At 44.8% G+C, this 21,618-nt stretch overlaps 1 protein-coding gene across 2 annotated transcripts in view; it reads right to left on the bottom strand.

Moving 5' to 3' along the window:
• PRIMPOL (primase and DNA directed polymerase) overlaps positions 1–21,618 on the bottom strand; it is a 348,310-nt gene that overhangs the window by 276,972 nt on the left and 49,720 nt on the right. For both annotated transcript variants that reach the window (XM_069199467.1, XM_069199474.1), the window contains exon 3: positions 14,445–14,539. In XM_069199467.1, coding sequence (XP_069055568.1) covers positions 14,445–14,539 — 95 coding nt within the window. The remainder of the gene's footprint in view (positions 1–14,444; positions 14,540–21,618) is intronic.

The following is a 21,618-nucleotide window of genomic DNA, read 5'->3' as shown; positions in this document are numbered from 1 at the left end:
GGCATTGTTCGTATCCTGAGAGGAATAAGGGTTTAAAGGCTCCCTTTTGTCAGAATATTCACCCATTCTTAGGATCCCCCCACGGGCACCCCTAAGTACAGAGCAGTGTCAGTATGCCCTAGATATCCGAGGTGATGCGAGGAAAACAGGCCAGTCAGTTTTCGCAGGAGAAAAAGTCTGGACCCCCAGAGCCCAAGGTGTGTTCAGGTACGGCAGCAGGCAGCGCCCTTAGTCTTGCAGAAGCAGTTCTGACCTACTGCAGTCTCATGGGTCAAGGGGGTGAGGAGCCAGGGGGAGGTAGGGAGGAAAGGAGGGAGCATCTCACAGCAATTACATCGCCTGTATCAGAGGGGTGTAGGAGTCAACAGGTATGCTGTGCAGCACGTGACGGTAATCCTGTAGCCTTCCACGGGGAGGGGTGTAGCGGTCAGTGCAGTCCTCGCCCACTCTCAAGACCAGCCAGTACGGGCCACCGACCTGCTGGGCCACTAGCAAAATAGTTCAATATTAATTAATGGCGCAATCGTGTGTTCACAGGAACAGTCTTTAGTCTAGCTAGTCCTGTTTGGTAGGCCCAGAGCTCCAAGCAGGGGCTCCAATGTGTTATATTTCGTCAGTCCCAGGCCCACATGGCTCATATGTGGCTCCCATTAACAAGTTCTGCTCCCTCACCTCCCCAAGGTCGCCCCTCCCAGTAGCTCTGCAATATCAGAGGCGGCTCAGGGCTCAATCTGTGGTTGCTCTGCTGGTCACTCTTGATGGTATAAACACTGCAGGGTTGCTGGGTCCCCAGGGGTACGACTACAGCATGCAGGCGGGCCTCTGTGGGATCACCTGGGTCGGTGAGGTGCTGCAGCCGAACACGGTGTCGGGACGGGGCCCAATCACACCCAGCTCAAGCCGGAGGCCCACGAGGTCCTCAGCTCTATAGCATGGTAGGCGCCAGGCCACATTCCATCGCAGGAGCACTGCAACTCTCGCCCTACTCCATTCAGTGCCAAGCTGTCTCTACATGTGACAGATGTATTACTGTGACTTACAGAACTTAAGACAGTAATCACTGTCAAATGGTTTGTACCTCTCTTAAGAGGGAGAATAAAGAGGGCCGAAAGAGTAGGCAGACAAGGTAGTAAAATAAAGAGAAGGAAAGAAAGGAACAGGTGGTCATTGATTGTTGAGATAATGGAAACCAACAGCCATGAACTGAACGGCTTTACTGACATCTATTGGAAAAAAATACTTTAGGGGACTGTTCATAGAAATAATCTTCAGTATGCCAAAATGGTATTTGTTTTCCTTTGAAGACCAAGATTCTTCAGCTCTGAAATACTTCAACCTAGAATCAATTTTTGTTACAATCATTTATGTGGATAATTGCTTCTGGGGGTTGGGAGGAGCGAGGAGCATAGCAGCTCTTTCCTCGCTGCACTGCTCTGCTGCTCTTTTCTCTCATATATTAGGAGTCAGGGCCTTTCGACTTCTCCCTCCCTGCAGCTGCTCCTGCCTCCTCTTCCCTTGCACGACCTGATCTCCACTCGCTTCCTCTTCTCCTCACCACTGAGAGTCACCGCTCTCCTCCTCACAACTTTCCAGAAGCCACCTTCTCCCAGTGGCGCTGGAACCAGGGGTGTGGAAGGTGCTGCAGCAACCCCTTAAAATTTGAGAGGTTAGATGGAGAATAAAAAAAAAAAAGGCCTTTAAAATGTTTTTCTGTTGGCAGCATTTGCTATATTTTCACAAAACGGCTGTGATGCTATTGTGTTTGACCAATGACTTTGTTTCACCACTGCGCATATTAGTTGCTTAATGTTCACCAGTAGCACATTATATGTTTTGTTCAGTTTAGCTGCCTACTGGCTTTGATATGGCATTAGCCATTACATTCTGTATTCAGTTTAGCTGCCTATTAGCTTTGACATGGCATTAGACATTACATTATGTATTCAGTTTAGCTGCCTATTGGCTTTGACATGCTATTAGACATTACATTTGATATTTAGGTTAGCTGCCTATTGGCTTTGACATGACATTAGCAGTTTAGCTGCCTATTGGCTTTGACATGACATTAGACATTACATTTGATATTTAGGTTAGCTGCCTATTGGCTTTAACGTGGAGTTAGACATTGCAGTTGAGACATTGCAGAGATGTCTGTGTTTTTCCAAGCTATGTTTTTCCACAAGATGGACCAAGCTGTTTTCTTCACACCAGACCTTAGCTGATAAGAGCACGTAGATTTTGGGTTTACCTCGCAATCCAGTCTGAGAGCGGAATGGCTCAAGAGAACTGGCCATTCTCCAAGGTCATTCAGATCTCACACTGAGTTTGCTTTTAAGGATGACTCTGGGCTACAGTGAGTGAGATTCGAATCTGCCTGACTTCAGGCTGGAGCTAGACGTCAGTTGCCAGTCTCCCATTTGGGTAGATAATCTCTTTCTCGCAGTTGACCGGAGTCATCAACTTGCAGACCCCGGAAAGATGAAGCTGAATATAGGCCCTACTTGCCCATACGGTGATGAATTTTGACTTTTTATGCTTTGCTTTGCAATTATATTATATATTTGCTGTGTACATTGCAACTGAGAAGTACTGTGATATATTTTGCTTTCATTGCTGCGACTACTCTTTTAAATGTGTGCTTGAAATGTACTAATTTCGTCTCTCAAGAACTTGTGGGTGGGGGAGAATTAACAACAATAAAGGTCTTCTTTGAACTCAGAAGTGCATTCCAGAGAGGTTCTGTAAGCTCCGATAGGAGATATGTAGGAAAGCAGAACATTATGCCGTAGTCGTCAGTCTTGAGAGTCAAATTGGAGATTTCTACGTGCACAATTTAAAAATTTAATTGTTTTTTGTTGTTTAGAGAATTACAGAAGCACGGCAGACCATGTTTGAAAATGCATGTGAAGTTAAACAGCCTGATGGTGCTGTGAGAAACATGTTTTCTTGCTGTGATAAAGCACATTTAGAAAATGTGCCTTTTGAAAGCAATGATGTTCCTTTTGTTCTTGACAGAGGGGTTTGGATACTTTTATCTGCTTACAGAAAAATGCAGGAGAGATGTAGGCAGTTAGAACATGAAAATAAGAATTTACGTGAGCAAATTAGCCAGAACAAATTAATGCAAGATAATGTTGAAAGCTATAAAACTGCTGTTTTAGAAGAATCTGTCTTTTCCCATTCCAGTAATGAGGGGGTTAAGACAGCTGTGAGCCAGTCTGAGCCTCTGTGTGAGCTGGGTTTTTTGGCAGTCAAAGTGCATTCCTTAACTGATAACACGGAGAACAGAGCTCAGAATGTGATTTACGAGGTACCATCGCAAAATGTGCAAGTAAAACTAAAGATTTTAGAGTTTCTTACTGTTTGCACTAAGCAAGAGACACCGAGTTTCATTAGCTTGTTTGATTTTTGGAAACAGTATAGCCCTCATCTGAGTGAAATCTTGACACTTTGGTATAAAGTCACTAGGAAAAAATATAAGCAGCTGCGCGCTTGTAATTTGGCAAATGAAATAATGCAGACTTTAGATTTCTGCGCAGTGCAAGAGGGAAACACTGATTTACATGTAAATCAGGAACAGGGGAAGAAAAGAGTGCCCCTGCTAGACAGGGCTAGAGTTACTGCAGCCCTACATGAACAGGTGCCACAAGCCCCTTTTCAGGATGTGGAGAGGGTGCAGGGAGTACCACAGGTAAAAGAGTCACCAGTGAAATTGAGTGCACCATTTGAATTTGTGTCCCCTGAGGATAAAAAGCATGTTTGTTTGACTAATGATTGCAATTAATTGACTGAAAAGTTTTTTTTTAGCACAGGAGAAGGAACAGGGTTGTACAATGTGTGTCAGACTTTAAAGCAAGAGCTGCGTGAGATGTGTCATTTTTACACTGATTATTGGTTCACTGCCAACGGTTTAGCTGTTTGGTTTTCCACATGGCTTGTGCATAACTGGTTCAATTCCCTTGCAGATGTTAAAGAGAAAAATTCAGAGTCTGAAGTGTCCACCCAGAATTCTGATTTAGTGGGGATGGCTAAGTGGGTGCACCAGAAATGTGAACAGCTGGGAGAAAAAGCCACTTACAGGTGGGCAGAGATGAGAGGGATGTACATTCCCCTAGATTTGATAAAAACTGTGCAGCACGCACAAGCGCAATCTGTCCCACAAGCAGTCACAGAGCAGTTGGGGAGAGGAAAGTTACCAGGACAGATATGGCAAATTGATCAGGTTTTAGGGGGAGTGATTGCTGCAGATTACCAAGGAGAAATCAAAATTATGCTGATAACTAGAAAAGAATCTGATTCATTCATACAAATTGGAGACAGAATGGCCCAACTTGTCAAAAGTGCAGTGAATGAAGGTTTGGTAATGAATGAGTCTGCCCCAGCCCAGGGATGTGGAATTCCCGGGACTTCTTGTTTGGGGTCAAGGGCAACAAGTTTTTATGTTTACTTTGTCCTTGGGACAAGTAGGCCCAACCCCCTGCAGCACAAGCCCTTTGGCTGCCTGATTACAGAGAGTGGAACTCTCTGCATTTGAGGTAATGTGTTTCCAAAAGACAATGCTGTTCGAACTTGTATTTATGGTTCATTATTTGAAAGCCTTCATTATTAGGGTGAGTGCTGTAAATAAATGCTTTAAGGTCACACTTCACTACTAACGTTGGTTCCAGTACAAAAAAAAAAAAACGTGTATACACATGTTTGAAAAGTTTAGGCTATGAGGCTAAGTATAATGCTCCCAGAATGCTCTCTGATTATATGCAAATGAAGTGTCATTTAGTAAAATGTGTTGATGCATGCTAGTATTTCCCAAAAATATTTCTAATGGAAAATCAGTGTAACCATTTTCAACACGATTATGGGAAGCATGAAAATAAACAAACATTGACAAAGCCAACTGATCTGACATATTTTTATAAGTCTTTTAGTTTCATCAATGCGTGTCTTGTTTTGACATGGCTTTTGTAACACTTTATTGTTGTGGGAGCTACCAGGCCCTCAACATTGTAACAAACACTGGCAAACCCCCCCCAAAAAAGTTTTGAACTCTAAAAGCACACCAGCGGCATAACAAAGGCCCCACAGCCGCCCTCCAGGGGGCCTCTTCAGCACAGCACCTGCCCTGAGTGAGTCTGGAGAGGGGGCTCCTCCATGTTCTTTACAAAGGGGCACCCTCCAGTTTCGTTACGTCACTGATTGCCACTGTAGTTCCTGACACTGAACAAAACTACTTTGTGTGGCAATATGCTCCTTGTGGAAGAGCAGAATGTGATCACTCACAGTAAAGCCGGCCGAAAGACACAGAAATAGAAGTTTAATAAAAACAAAATGTCTTTGTTAACACCAGACCTAATTAGGGACCAAGACCCACATGTAGGTAGCTTTTTGCATGTCGCAAACAGCGACTTTCGCTGTTTGCAACATGCAAAAAGCACATTGCGATGCACAAACCCAGTTTTGCGATTCGGTAACCTGGTTACCGAATCGCAAAACGGGTTTGCGATTCGCAATTAGTAAGGGGTGTTCCTTTCCTAATTGCGACTCGCAGTGCAATGTAGGATTGTTTTGTGACCGCGGGCGCAAACCAATCGCAGTTTGCACCCATTTCAAATGGGTGCTAACACTTTCGCAAAAGGGAAGGGATCGCCATGGGACCCCTTCCCCATTGTGAATGTCACTGTAAACATTTTTGCAGAGCAGGCAGTGGTCCTGCGGACCACTGCCTGCTCTGAAAAAATGAAACAAAAACGTTTAATTTTTCATTTTTGTTATGCATATCGTTTTCCTTTAAGGAAAACGGGCTTCAATACAAAAAAAAAAAAACTGCTTTATTGAAAAGCAGTCACAGACATGGTGGTCTGCTGTCTGCAGCAGGCCACCATCCCTGTGAGGGCCGCCATTCGCGAGGGGGTCGCAAATTGCGACCCACCTCATGATTATTCATGAGGTGGGCATTTGCGAAGCCCTTGCGAATCACAGATGGTGTCAGGGACACCATCCTACATTCGGATTTGCGACTCGCAATTTGCAGGTCGCAAATCTTAACCTACCTACATGTGGCCCAAAATTCTTAAAGAAAGTCACAAAAGGGCACCCATGGTATATGTCGTACCCCTATAAAATATTTGTGAACTGTATTTTAGCATGGGTAAATACGATGTGTAGATTTGCTCATGTAAAAATCTATTGAGCATTTGCAAGTTCATTTTCCTCCAGCCACTTTCTTCCCAACCCTGGAAGAAGTTCTAATTCTGCCATTGTCAGGAGTAAATGTCCAACCTTTCTTATTATGGGAAAATATTAGAGAGAAGCTGGTAAAAATCTTTAAAACATGCAGGTTAGTAGGTTTGCAGACTCAAAGGCATTCCAGCCCTAGAACTATTGCTCACTGCTTCCTCCAGCCCCAGTATGCAGATCTGCAGAAAGGTGGCAAAATAAGGAAATTGCTACAGTAGGGATTGAAACTGCAATTATTCAAGCCCTACTATGGTAGTAGCCCTGGCATAATCAGAGAGGCTATTATCAGAGCACTTACATAATGAGATTGCTGCCATAATTTGTCGCCACACTACATGGCACCAAAGGGACAAGTAGATCTTTTTACAGGACAAGTAGATTTGAGAAGCAACCTGTCCACTGGACAAGTAGATATTTTAATAAATTCCACACCCCTGCCAGCCCTTCTGACAGTGCAAGAAAAGGGAAGCTGTGGCGCAGCAGATAAAAACCTCAGTGCTGAGGTGTGGGTTGAAGCCCCAGATGACCCTCCAGAACCTGCAGAAATTATAACAAAGGGCCCCAAAATCGTCCTGCTGATTATAAAACAGGGAAAGGAAGGGCACATTTCAGATGACAAATGTTATTTGCAAGAAAAGTCATACTTGTTTCTTTTGCAGATCCTACCATGTTTCACCACTGACCCTGAGTGTGCTGTGTGGTCTCCCTTCGGGTGTGTGCGTGTGGGGTCGGGGAAGGGACCGAACCCCCAACCTGAACCTGATTGAGTAAAGTGCAAGCACCATGGAACCATTTTGCGCAAATGGTGCCTCCAGTTCAAGTTCAACTTGTTTGATTACATTCTTCCACTGGAACTAAGCAACCTTAACAGTTAACTGTCTGTGTTTTTTCGTGTGGAACTCGAACTTTCACTTAACTTCCAGCAAACCTTTCAGGTGGACCGTGCACCTTTACATGAGTAGAACTCATGCTACATCAAATTGCTATTTTAGAGACACTGTTCTGTGTAGATGTATCTGATATGAAAGGTTATGAGATCAATATGTTATTCCGCTTCCATTGCTTTACAGTGATTGCTTTGATCATTCAAATCTGATTTGCTTACAATGTTTCTTTTTGTGCTGATGTTTTTTTGTTTTTGTTTGAAATAAGAGGTATGTGAAACAAAAATTAATTGGTCATAGGGTGGAATGTGATGCTATTAATTGTGTTTGACCAATGACTGTTTCACCACTGCGCATATTAGTTGCTTAATGTTCACCAGTAGCACATTATATGTTTTGTTCAGTTTAGCTGCCTATTAGCTTTGACATGGCATTAGCCATTACATTCTGTATTCAGTTTAGCTGCCTATTGGCTTTGACATGATATTAGCAGTTTAGCTGCCTATTGGCTTTGACATGACATTAGACATTACATTTGATATTTAGGTTAGCTGCCTATTGGCTTTAACGTGGAGTTAGACATTGCAGTTGAGACATTGCATAGATGTCTGTGTTTTTCCAAGCTATGTTTTTCCACAAGATGGACCAAGCTGTTTTCTTCACACCAGACCTTAGCTGATAAGAGCACGTAGATTTTGTGTTTACCTCGCAATCCAGTCTGAGAGCGGAATGGCTTAAGAGAACTGGCCATTCTCCAAGGTCGTTCAGATCTCACACTGAGTTTGCTTTTAAGGATGACTCTGGGCTACAGTGAGTGAGATTCGAATCTGCCTGACTTCAGGCTGGAGCTAGACGTCAGTTGCCAGTCTCCCATTTGGGTAGATAATCTCTTTCTCGCAGTTGACCGGAGTCATCAACTTGCAGACCCCAGAACGATGAAGCTGAATATAGGCCCTACTTGCCCATACGGTGATAAATTGTGACTTTTTATGCTTTGCTTTGCAATTATATTATATATTTGCTGTGTACATTGCAACTGAGAAGTACTGTGATATATTTTGCTTTCATTGCTGCGACTACTCTTTTAAACGTGTGCTTGAAATCTACTAATTTCGTCTCTCAAGAACTTGTGGGTGGGGGAGAATTAACAACAATAAAGGTCTTCTTTGAACTCAGAAGTGCATTCCAGAGAGGTTATGTAAGCTCCGATAGGAGATATGTAGGAAAGCAGAACAACGGCACATATCCCCAAGGCATCTAGAGGCAGAATTACTGCAACGTAGCACAACAACCAAGGTTGCATCAGAGAGAGAGAAAAAGAACACTATATCAATCAAGATATGGCACTGTTTTACTCTCCCCAGCGCTGGTGTACTTTAGGCTGCCATGCAAGACACACACACACACACACATACACAAACACACACATACCACAGTGCAAGGATGAGTGGTTTGAATAAAGCATAAGGGAATCCTTGCTGCCTGTCAACCCTTCCCCCACAAACAAATGAAAATGAAATAAACAAGTAGGACTAAAGAGCAATGGAGGAGTGGAAAGAAACAGGGAGTGGGCATAGGAGAACAACGTATGAGAACACCACAAGGGATGGGAAGAAGCACATTGGAAAAATGGAAGCCACATGCACTCTTATGGAGTGCTTAAGCAAAAAGAAAAAAACACTAGTTCTCTAAAAATGAGAAGTGAAAGGACACAAGTAAAGGTTCTATGCTGCGTGGGGAGGGATGAACATAAGACAGACAAGGCAAGCCACTGAATAAGAAGCAAGTAAAGAAGAAGGACAATAAAGACAACCAATGGCAAGTAATGGGCAGAGTTTATGCCCACTGTAAGTTAATAATAGGTGTTTTTCAACCAGATGGATGTGCGGTATCCTTGGCTCAACCTGAAAATGTGTAGACTTTTAAAAGTTGCTGTTACACCAGTCTCGAGGAGCCATTATCTATTTGGTGCACATTCCTGTAATCAATGTTAATAGATTAAGATTTGTGTCAAAACGCAAAGGGTAACGCTGTAGGAGGATGGCTCTCCATATGGTGAGCGAAAATGATGTGCACTGTGCAGGGAGTCCAAGCAACACCACTTGGTATCCAGAGGTAACAAGAATGGGCAAAGCCAACAGGTTTCACCTTTGTCTTTTTTTTATATGTAACTGGCTTATAAATATTTGAAAGATGTTATAATGTTTGTAATTTGATAAAACAAAAATTATAAATTGATTCTGGATAAAATGAGATGTCAGGTGATATCAAGGCGTGCATACGATGAAGTAATATGGTACATGACTGTAGGAAGCTGGCCTGGTGTGTGGTGGGTACCTAAGGTACTTACACCTTATACCAGGTATCCCCTATTAGTGTAGTGTAGGTAGTGTCTAGAAGCCAGACTCTCTAGAGGTAGCTGTGGATGAGTAGCTAAGGCTTATCTAGGACACATGCAAAGCTCATGCAATACCACTGTAGTCCCACAGCACTTACACACATGAAAGAAAACACTCAGTGTTACAAAAATAAAGATACTTTATTTTAGTAACACAATTACTAAAAAAGTACTAGAGAGGCAAACTTCCAATAGGAGGTAAGTAACACACTAGATATGTACACTAGTAACCAGAAATAGACATAGAAAGCAATGGAAAACAGTGCAAATGCACATAGACAATAGTGACCCAAGGGGGAGCCCAAACCATATACTAAAAAAATGGAATGCGGACACAGGACCCCCACCTAGGTAAGTGGAGTGTGTAGAGGGCAGCTGGGGGAACTAGGAAACTTCAAAGGTAAGTACCACAGTGCCCCACAGCGACCAGGAAAAAAAAGGAGTATGTTACTGGATTTTCCCCAAACCACCCAAAAGGAAGGAAAAAAAGAAAATGCACACCCTGACAAGACTGCAAGAAACCAGCTGTGGATTCCTGAAGAGGAAGACCTATGGAAGAAGGGGACCAAGTCCAGAAGTCACAGGAGAGTCCAGTGACAGCAGGCGCTACTATCCAACCAGCTGTGGTTGCAAGAGCTGGTCGACGGTAGGACAAAGACGGTCAGGAATGCAGCCCTGGAGCAGGTGAAGATTTCCTGGAGGATACAGTCGACGTCCCACGCCGGGTGGATGATTGCAGTCGGTCAGTGGCGTGGAAAAACCACCAACAAGCCTTGGTAAAGGCAGAAGTCATAGTGAAACACAAAGTGGAGCTGCTGGGAACCAGGAAGGTCCAGGAGGACTCAACCCACGGGGACCATCAGCGAGGCAGAGAGGCCACAGTAGAAAAGGCAGCCCCCACAGAAGAGCCACTGGAAGAGGAACCAGGAGTCACAGAGGAGCCTACACGGCACCACTGGAGAAGGGTCCCGTGCCGCCGAAGAAGCACGCAGAGGGCTGTGCGTCGCAGGAAGGAATGCTGGGGCTACACGGAGGAGATGGCAACAAGCCTTCGTAGCTGCAAGAGACGCAGTGCACAGAGGTACTGTCCTGCGTGGAGAGGCAAAGGTTTACCTCCACCACAGTTGGACAGCGGGCAGAGAGGACCAAGAGGACTACTCTGGACCACCACACGTGATACAGGATCCACGCAGCTCAGGATGAGAGGAGATCAACGCAGCCGGTCATCATTGCAGTTGGTGCCTGCGGATGCAGGAGTGACTCTTTCACTCCAAGGGAGATTCCGTCTTCCTTCTCGTGCAGACTGAAGACTTGATGCCCTCAGAAGATGCACAGCCGGGGAAATTTTGCAGAAGCTGGAGAAGCCGTGGAAACAATGCTGCAAGCAGAGTCTTTGTTGTGGATGCAGATTGTCGGTTACTGGAGGTTCCAGTCACGGTTTCAGTGGATAGAAGTCGAAGTAGAGGTTGCAGAGGAGTCCTGCAAGCCGAATCTAAGGACCCACCCAAGAGAGAGACCCTTAATAGCCCTGGAAAGGGGAACTGGTCACCTATCCAGGTGACCACCTATCAGTGGAGCCTCTGACGTCACCTGCCTGACCTGGCTACTCAGATGCTCTCAGAGATCCCTGCCAACCTTGCATTCAAGATGGCAGAACCCAGGGACCCTCCGCAGGAGCTCTGAGCACCACCCCTGGGGTGGTGATGGACAGGGTAGTGGTCATTCCCCTTTCCATTGTCCAGTTTTGTGTAAGAGCAGGGACTGGGGGTTCCTGAACTGGTATAGACTGGTTTAGACCAAATGTGCCCTTCAACGCATACCAGTGGCTTGGGGAGGCTACCCCTCCCAAGCTATGTAACACCTATTTCCAAAGGGAGAGAGTGTTACCCCCACCCCCTTTTTTCCAATAGGAAATACTTTTTTTCTGCCTTCCTGGGCTTGAGCTGTTCAAGAAGCAAGAGGGCAGAAACCTGTCTGAGGGGGTGGCAGGAGCTGGGGATGCCCGGAAAACCCCAGAAGTCTGGTAGGAGCGATGCTGGGAGGTCCTCCTATGAGCCCCCAGAGTGCATGCAATTAGACTTAAAATACTGGTAACAGTTTTGGGGTATGATCCTGACATATAGCATACCATTGTGCCTAGGTTCGGAGTTACCATTATGTAGCTGGACATAGGTAGTGACCTATGTCCAGTACATGCATAAAATGTCATCTCTGCACTCACGAAGTCCAGGAAAATGGAACTGGAGTTTGTGGGGGCACCTCTGCTAGTGTAGGGGTGCCCTCACACACAAGTACTTGCATCTTGCCCTCTGGGCTAGCAGGCGTGCCATAGGGGTGACGTACAGTGACCTGGTGCAGTGACCTGTAGTGAAAAGGGTGCATGAATCCTTTCACGCAGGCTGCAATGGCAGACCTGTAGAAACACTTTGCATGGGCTCCCTATGGGTGGCATAATACATGCTGCAGCCCATGGGGATTCCCCTGGTAACCCAATGTCCTGGGTACCATCTACAAGAGACTTACAAAGGGGCACCACTACGCCAAATGTGGGGTGTAATTGGTTCAAGTAACTAAGTTAGAAGGGAGAGAGCAAAATCACTGGGGTTGTGGTTAGCAGGATCCCAGTGAACACAATCAAACACACTGACAACAGGCGGAAAATGGGGGTAACCATGCCAAGAAAGAGGGTACTTCCTTACAATGACTGTTTGCGTTTTAACTTGTTGATCATGGCAGGTTTTGACTACTATGAATGGCTGTGCATACAAATTATATTGGCTCATAGTTAGCTACATATGATCTATGGCAACGACTAACTTGATGGATGATGTCAACAGAGGACTGAGGCTCTGCTAATTGAGCTGGAACGTTTGATGCAGTCATAACCCCAAGTAAGTTAGAAACGGTCCTGCTCGAACCAGCACAAGATAACATCATGAAACAGCAAACCCTTGTTTGCACTACAGGTCATGGTATCTTTCATGGCAAGTAGGGTTGTCACCACTGTTTTGCTTCTGCAATATATCATTCTGGGGAAAAAAGAAGTAACTTTTTTTTTGTTTGTTTTTTTGTTTTTTACAGAACTGAAGATGGCACCAGATACAAACGTAAAACACCTTATAACAGTGACAAGCTGGATGCGCAGGTTATTTCCCTTAGTAAAGTGTATGGTTCATAATACTGACTCACTTGAGTATTATGATGACCCCACAATATGAATTTCAGGCTTCTAATGTAATATGGGCGGTCACTGTTATGCCATTAATTGTGTTTGACCACTGACTTTGTGTTTCACCACTGCACATATTAGTTGTTCAATGTTCACCAGTAGGACATTACATGTTGTATTCAGTTTAGCTGCCTATTGGTTTTAACATGGCATTAGACATTACATTCTGTAATCGGATAAGCTGCCTATTGGCTTTAACGTGGCATTAGACATTACATTCTGTATTCAGTTTAGCTGCCTATTGGCTTTAACGTGGCATTAGACATTACATTTTGTATTCAGTTTAGCTGCCTGTGGGCTTTATCGTGGAGTTCGACATTGCAGTTGAGACACTGCAGATGAGCTGTATTTTTCCACATGGTAGCCCAAGCGCATTTTGTTCACACCGAACCCTAGCGTGATAAGAAAGCGTATATTTTGTGTTTTCCTCTCTACTCAGCCTTGGGAAGGAGCGAGGTTTAGGAGATCTGGCCAATCTCCAATGACTTGTTTTCTTCCCAACTCTGCAAGTTTTGACTATTAGAGGAAAGGGCCTGTTAGCAGGCTTTTTCATTATAAAACGGTGTCCCTGGGCAGCAGCAAGGGGGAATTTTCCAAGACTTCAGTCAGGAGCGGACATCAGCTGCCTGAACTCCGGTTTGGGTGGAAAATCTCTTTCTCACAGTTGAACAGGAGTCATCAACTTACAGGCATGAGAAAGATGACGAGCAGTGATAGGCCCTACGGTGATGCAATTTTGACTTTTATTCTTTGCTTTGAAGTTATGCTATAATATAATCACATGTATTTGCTGTGTACATTGCAATTGAGAAGTACTTTGATATATTTTCCTTTCATTGCTGTGACTACTTTTATCCGTGTGCTTCCAACCTACTAATCTCGTCTCTCAGGACCCTCTTGGTGAAGTAATAATAATAAATGTCTTCTTTAAACTAAGAAGTGCATTCCAGAGACGTTTTGTCAGCTCGGTCATAAGATAAGTGAAAGCAAAACAAATACCAAAGTAGGCACTTTTCGATGTCACATTATGCCTTAGGGCAAAGTGAGGACATGTGCAAGGTAGTAGGAACAAAGATGCAACCACGACTTAGAACTAAAACAGTTTCTCTCACTGCAAACAATGCAATGTCAGGGGCCGATTACAAGCAGCCGTCTTGGTATATGAAAGGGGAGTAACTAAAACTGGTCTACTTCCTGGTACTCTCTCCAATCATTCCCCGATCCTGTCACTGCTACATGTCCCACTGCCCCACACCAAGGCCAACTACAGGCATAATTAGGTGCTGGGTATTAAAATCAATTATTATTACGACCACCAAGATACCCTTTGGATTCAACTGTGCACTTTACAAATGCACATTACGTTATTGCTGATACAGTATTCAAAGGTAAAGGAAAAAACCCCCATTGTTGAAGTCTTTCAAAATAAATAAAAAAAACACACACAAGCAATTTCTTTAGGAGTACAAACTAAACAAGATATACAAGATATGTTCAATCAAATTATAATAAATAATTTTGCTTGCAAAATATTGATACTGTTGAAAGCTACCGTTGAGTTTAATGTTGTCAGAGGGCACAAATTCATTTTGGTTTGATAGAACAATATCTGTAATTATGTTAAGCTAGATGCTGTATATTTCTTAACAATTGAGATCATGTATTTCATACTACGATATTTTTTTTCGAAAATACTCACTTATAATAAAACCAAAGTTCTGTGTATGATGTCACAAGGTATATTCTTTGTCCAACGTCTTTGCTTTCTCTTTCCAATGCAAACACATGTACATCCTTCATAAATAAAGAAAAAACTGTTCTGAATGATTTATAGTCATGAAAAAAAGAAACCAAGTAAACAAAAGTAATACTACTTTTTTAATTAGGTACCAGTTACTAGTGTTTACATTATGCTCTTTGTGTGCTTGTTCATAATCATGTTCACAAAGCTCTAGGACACCTAGGGGTTTTATGGCATTAAAAGGTCATTGCTTCTGCACAGTGAAAATATATTTGCATAAATTTACAATGCTGGGACACAGTTAACACCGAATGGATGGCTGTAGCATAGTCAACTAGAAGCAAACCTGGAATCGAATCACCCACCCTGTAGTGAACCTAAAGAAGGCGATCATGTGAATTACACAGTAGAGGACTCTTTGTTAATCCGCTGTAGTCTTTCATACATTCAGTTTTATTTCCACCGGATCCCACAAGGAAGCACAGTTTAAAAGACAACTAGAGCTTGGGGAACAATGTTCTAAACCAACACAAGATCAAACAGAGGCATTAGCTTAACCATGTATTAAGAAAACTTATTCTGCAAAAGTTATGAACCTGCAGAAGTGCATGTGATTAGGCAGCTGGGCAATGTCCCTGCAGTGTGTGGCTGAAACCTATTTCACAGCCATTGTGGTCGGTTTGATGCCTGGTTAAGAGAAAGCTGTGAATGTCTGGTAGCTGACTTATGTTAATCATTATTTTAAAAATGCATATATATTTACCATTATGGTGTGCTCTGGTGCCAGGCATTGTAAAATATACTGCTAAGGCTGCAAATAAAACTCAGTTCATGGAGCGAACGGTGACTAACAGCCATGTTGCTATAAAGGAGGAGCTGTTGAGTTTCTACATCTTGACACGGTGGTATGTAACATTATTTCTACGACATAAAAGGAATATTTAATAACAGCTGAGGTTGATGAGGGCATTTTTTTCCATAAATCAATTTTATTGGTATTTCAAATGCATATACTGCCCCAGAGAGGCGTTTAAAAACGAAGACAACACCTATCATGTACAGTCAGCACAGCGTGTGGAAATAAGATTAGAACCATAAGTAGTGAATATACATCGATAATGGCCCGGTCACGTACTTCATAATCTGCTACCCCTGGCTGTTTAGGGACTTAGAACGACTAAAACGGTTCTTGACACTGTTCCAAGACCCTCTCTGGTGGTGCTGGGAACACCCAAACATCTGGAAGGTAGGTCTTTTGAGGCACATACATGTATGTTATGTGATATGTATTTGTATGGCGCTCATGTCGACCCGGAGAGTATCTGGGTGCCTTGGGCAGGGGGTGCTGCCCTGACTGGAGCTTATTGGATCAGTCGGCTTTTCATTTGTTTGGGAAAATCAGAGACTGAGGTGGTGGCTCGGAGGTGCAGGGGGGCAGGAGAGGTCGTTCTTCAGATGGGGTGGAGGGGGCACATGGCCGAGCATGAACCTGGCAGAGCACAGGTGACCGGAAGCTGATGTTAGGGTATGCAGTGTAGTGATTGTGCAGGTGGGGCAGGAATTGGGGGAGGTGGCACCTGTGAATGGGGAGTCAGTGGAGTTCTTTGGGGGATGTGATGATCTGCCTGCTGCATTCTGGATAACCTGGAGTCTCTTGGTGAGCTCTCCGGTAATGCCGAAGTATAGTGCGTTTCAGTAGTCCAGCTTGCTGGTGGACATGGCTTTGGTGCTAGTTCTGCAGGTGTTGAGTGGAGCAATTTCTGAGGAGCATGAGGGTGTGGAATTAAGAGGAGGAGACTGTGTTAACCTGGCTGGTCATTGAGATTTGACTGTCGATCATGATCCATAGGTTCCTGCCCTACTGCGACAGGTTGTATGTAGGTCCCAATTCTGAGGGCCACCAGTCTGAGCACCAGAGAGAGGTGGCTTTTCTGAAGAGTACCATTCTCCGTTGTGTTTAGAGTTAAGCTTCAATCTATTCGTCTTCAACCAGCCTGTGACTTCGGACATGCAGTTGATGAACTTTGGGCATGATTTAGATATTGGCGGAAGGGTTAATCCATTACAATGGTGGCAGGTATCATGTCCACCGTCCTCATTTCATGCACCCAAAAAAGATATTCCTCAGCTTTCATTAGTGACTGTGTTTTGTTTTATGGTGGGGAGAGGTGGGGATGGGGGGTTCAATGGACCAGCACCCAGGCAATTGACTCAAAAGTGGTCTAGGGTGAGGGGCCTCCAAATATTACTTGACTTAATTATCATTATTATGATAATTAACATAATAATTCTGTGTTTACTTGAACTCTCATTTAGGGGCAGTTAAGACAGCGTATTTCTTTTTTTAATCACAAACTTTATTGTATTCCCAAATAGTAGATGTTACAGGAGAATGATCGTCTAGCAGCAAATCAGTACAATCAGTTAGTGTCAGTAGAACATATGAAGTGCTATGAATGTGGTATTCGAATCCTTGTTCGATGGAGCCTGAATAAAACTGCTAACAAAGTTCCACAACATAATCAGCCCCCAACCGGAACCCAAACCATAACAAGAACCCTCGATGTGTCACCTAGGTGCTGACACTCCTAACAGGAAGGGAGGGTGTAAATGGAAGTTTAGTGTAGTCGGGGTAGGGCCCTAGTTGAACTGGGGGCTATAGAGCATCTGTAGAACACTTATCCCACAGGGTAGAATTGGTGCCAGACCAATGCGAATAACCTCACTGTGAGTCAGTGTCTTCTCAGGTGTCAGCTCCTTGCTTTAATGCCCTCTAACAGGATATCCCATTCCTGGAGATGGGTGATTTTCAGAGCCCCTTGTATTCCTCCTGTCGGAGGGCCAGGCTTTCCGCAAGACCCCCAAAGTTGGATCTCCTCTCACAAGTCCTCTAGTTTTGGGGCCATCATTTAGCGAGAAGGCGCTTCACTAATATGGCAGCCAGTTTTGCAAATCGCACCCTCACTTTGGATCCTTTTGGTCGCAGCCATAATTTACAGGGCAGCCACAATATACAGTGTCCCATGTTATCCTATTGGGCCTGACCAGTGATTTTACCTAGTGCCTTTGCTATTAAACCCAATAGGCTCAAAGTTGTGGATGGGCCCATAACATGTGGAGTAGGTCTGCTCCCTCCACTCGGCAACAGGGACAGACCGATGATGCAGTGGGGGTACATCTTATTGATTTGGTGAGGTGTTACGTATGCCCTGTGTAAAATGACAAATTGAATAAATTTAAATCTCGAGTTGTGGGACACTTTGTTGGGGTATTCTAAAATACATGCCTATTCCTTGTCTGAAAAAAGCCCTGGATAAAAACTGCCTTCCATTTTTCTTTTAAGGACATAAGTGATGTCATAAGGTGGACTTGGAGGCCACTATATAGCCACAGTATGACACGCTAATCATGCCCCATCATGTGCAGCACCCATAGTAGCTCATCAGTTGGTGGCTCACAACCGTCCACTGTCCAATATTTATGCATATATCGATGGATAGTGGCATGAGTGAGGAATAGGGAGACCAGGAGTTTATGTGTGTTTATAAAATCCTCGTATGTCATGAGAGAGACCTCCGTAAATAGATTCCCCACCGTAGTGATCCCTTCTTGTTCCCAGGGTTCAAGTCTTCTCTTAGTTAAGGTGCCAGAGGTAGTAGAAAGACCATGTAAGAGTATATTGGGTGTGTAAGATGCCCAGACCGCTGCGTATTTTGTCGCTGGTTTCCAATGCATCAGCGCAGTGCACAACAACAATGTATGAGTAGGCAGTGTTGTAGCATCAGGGTACTGTATGTATGTATTTATGCTGTATTTATAAAGCGCATTCCTACTCACGAAGAGCATTGAAGCGCTGAAGCAGAAAAGAGAGAGCAGAGGGAGAAAGCAACAATGCAAAGACCCCACCCAGGAAACGGATAGTGATAAGCGAGAGAGCAGAAAATTATTTAAAAATACAAAACGAGGTACAAGAAAGATATTATGGGGGAAAACGCCATGTTTTAACCAATTTCCTAAATCTAAGGTATCAGGGTTCTTGCCTAATGATCAGGCGAAGCGAGTTCCAACCCTTGGCAGCAGCCACTGTGAAGGCTTTATCGCCCCATTTGGCTTTATAAGTTCGGGGAACCTGAATTCGGTAAGCTTTAGACGGTAGCAGTAGACGGTCTAGCCTACCAATCTCTACTTGAGCCACAGTGTGGCCTATTTCAGACAGATTATGACCAGCAAACCAGTACGACAACCATTGCAGCTGCCCCGCTATACATAATGCATTAAAGTCGGGGGGCCCCATGCCTCCCTAATCTGTTGGTGGTTGCAGTTTCGCTAAGTTGACTCTGCGGCGCCCTGTCCCCACACCAGATCAATCAGTAGAGTGCTCAGGTGTCAAAAGACCCCTGCGGGTACAACGATTGGTAAATTCACTAAGTGGTATAATAGGCGCCGTAACATTACCATTTTGGCAAGGGCTATCTGCCCAGCTACGGATAGAAGCAACGTAACCCAGAAGGCAACCTGCGATTTGAGTGCCATAATCGTGCGTGAAAGGTTGTCCTTTATATTTGGTCACTAAAACGCAGCGTGGGCTTTACATACGTGCAGGCGAAGGAGTATGCTCAGGACTTACCTGCATTAATGTGAAGGCTGAAAGATTCCTGAAGGTGGGTAACAATTGGGATATCTCTGTTTGAGCCTCCTGAATATCTTTAAACTACAAACTCATGTCATGGCATTGCCCACGGGGATCCTCATGACCTGCCTCCTGATGTATTCTTTGGGCTATGGGTTTGACCGCTAGTATGAAGAGAAGCGGGGAGAGTGGGCAACCTTGCCTCATGCCTCGCCACACCGGGTAGGATTTGGATGTGTAGGGACATGTCCGAGCCTGAGCCATGGGGGCGGTTATTAGCAGTTTGATCCATTTAATGTAGGCCCGAGAGATCCAAAAGCGATGTAGGGCTGCTAGCATGGAGTTCCAATTCAAAGAATCAAAAGCCTGCCAGATGTCCATGGAGAGACAACCGGCATTGGGGTAAAAGTCCCGGTTGGCATCTATTACTTTGAACAACCACTGTATATTCAATGAGGTGTTTCGGTGAGGCACACATCCACATTGGTTTATGTGCATAAGCTGTGAGAGCAACAGCAGGAGTCTACGAGCCAACATTTTACTAAGGATTTTATATTCGGTGTTTAATATCGATAGGGGGCGATATGAGGGCAACTCCCATGGGGACTGCCCCGATTCAGTAAAGATGTCACTAGTGCTTCTCTGGTGGAAGAAGGCCTGTGTTGAGGGATGTGTTAAATATTTTTTCTAATTGCAGGATCAATTGTGTGGACAGGTGTTTTATTGCGTGCCAACTCTTTCAGTGCCCCTCTGATTTCATTTGCCGTAATAGGGGCAGAGAGGGCTTCCCTGTCAGCAGCCTGCACCCTAGGAAGTAGTGTCCCCCATAGGAACCTCAACACATCCTCTGATTAGTAGGGGGTGAGCGGAGTATAGTTCTGTGTAATAGTCTTGGAATGCTGTATTAATCTCTGGGTTGGGGTGTCAACTGCTAGGACTGGTGTGGGGGGAGAGACCTGGCCACATTAAGCGTACCAGGAGTGTGCCTGATCTGTCCACTTCCGCATACACCCTCTAACTGTACAGGCAAAAACCCACTACCCAGAGGCGTTCTGGCAATTCTGCATAGTGCAACCTAGCTTCTTGTAACTGCGGTTCCTTATCGTTGTTTTCGGACACTGCACGCTCAAGGAGACCAGAGGACTGCCCCACTTTCTTCAGGTCTCGAAAGAGCACCTTCCTAGCCCCCACCACTGTGTTAATAGCTGTGCCTCAGATCACCACTTTGAATGCCTCTCTCTCTACGATGGGTGAGGAAGCAGTGGCAGCGTTGTCTGTAAAGTATGTGCTGATTGCATTCGCTAGGGTGCTCCAGAATACGGTATCTTCTAACTGCTGGGTTGAAGCCTCCATGTGGGAAGTGGAGCTGGTATTAGGTTCCATGCTAGGGAGATCTCTAGCGAATTACGATCTGATACTGTAGAGAAATGCCTCCCTTGGCATGGTTAACCCCTAACTTTTTGCCTTTTGTTGATGCTAGTTCTGATTCAAAGTGTGCTGGGATCCTGCTAACCAGGCCCCAGCACCAGTGTTCTTTCCCTAAACTGTAACTTTGTTCCCACAATTGGCACAGCCCTGGCACACAGATAAGTCCCTTGTAACTGGTACCAAGGGCCCTCTGGCCAGGGAAGGTCTCTAAGGGCTGCAGCATGTATTATGCCACCCTGGGGACCCCTCACTCAGCACATGCACAGTGCCTCACAGCTTGTGTGTGCTGGTGGGGAGAAAACGACTAAGTCGACATGGCACTCTCCTCAGGGTACCATGCCCACACCCCACTGCCTGTGGCATAGGTAAGTTAACCTTCTAGCAGGCCTTACAGCCCTAAGGCAAGGTGCACTATACCACCCGTGAGGGCATAGTTGCATGAGCACTATGCCCCTACAGTGTCTAAGCCAAACCTTAGACATTGAAAGTGCAGGGTAGCCATAAAGAGTATATGGTCTGGGAGTCTGTCAATTACGAATTCCACAGTTCCATAATGGCTACACTGAAATCTGGGAAGTTTGGTATTTAACTTCTCAGCACAATAAATCCACAATGATGCAGTGTGGGATTTATTGAAAAATGCACACAGAGGGCATCTTAGAGATGCCCCCTGTATACCAGTCCGACTCCTAGTGTTAGGCTGACCAGTTCCTGCCAGCCTGACACAACCAGATGAGTTTCTGGCCACATGGGGTGAGTGCCTTTGTCACTCTGTGGCCAGGAACAAAGCCTGCACTAGGTGGAGGTGCTTCTCATCTCCCCCTGCAGGAACTGTAACACCTGGCGGTAAGCCTCAAAGGCTAGTGAAGATGCCCACCCCTCCGGACAAAGCCCCAACTTTTGCCTGCAAGTCCGGAGGAGATAATGAGAAAAACAAGGAGGAGTCACCCACCAGTCAGGACAGCCCCTAAGGTGTCCTAAGCTGAGGTGACCCCCTGCCTTAAGAAATCCTCCATCTTGGTTTTGGAGGATTCCCCCAATAGGAATAGGGATGAGCCCCCCCCCCCATCAGGG

The sequence above is a fragment of the Pleurodeles waltl genome, chromosome 1_2 (assembly GCF_031143425.1).
Source record: "Pleurodeles waltl isolate 20211129_DDA chromosome 1_2, aPleWal1.hap1.20221129, whole genome shotgun sequence".
Classification (NCBI taxonomy): domain Eukaryota; kingdom Metazoa; phylum Chordata; class Amphibia; order Caudata; family Salamandridae; genus Pleurodeles; species Pleurodeles waltl.
This window is presented reverse-complemented; position numbering and strand designations above follow the sequence as displayed.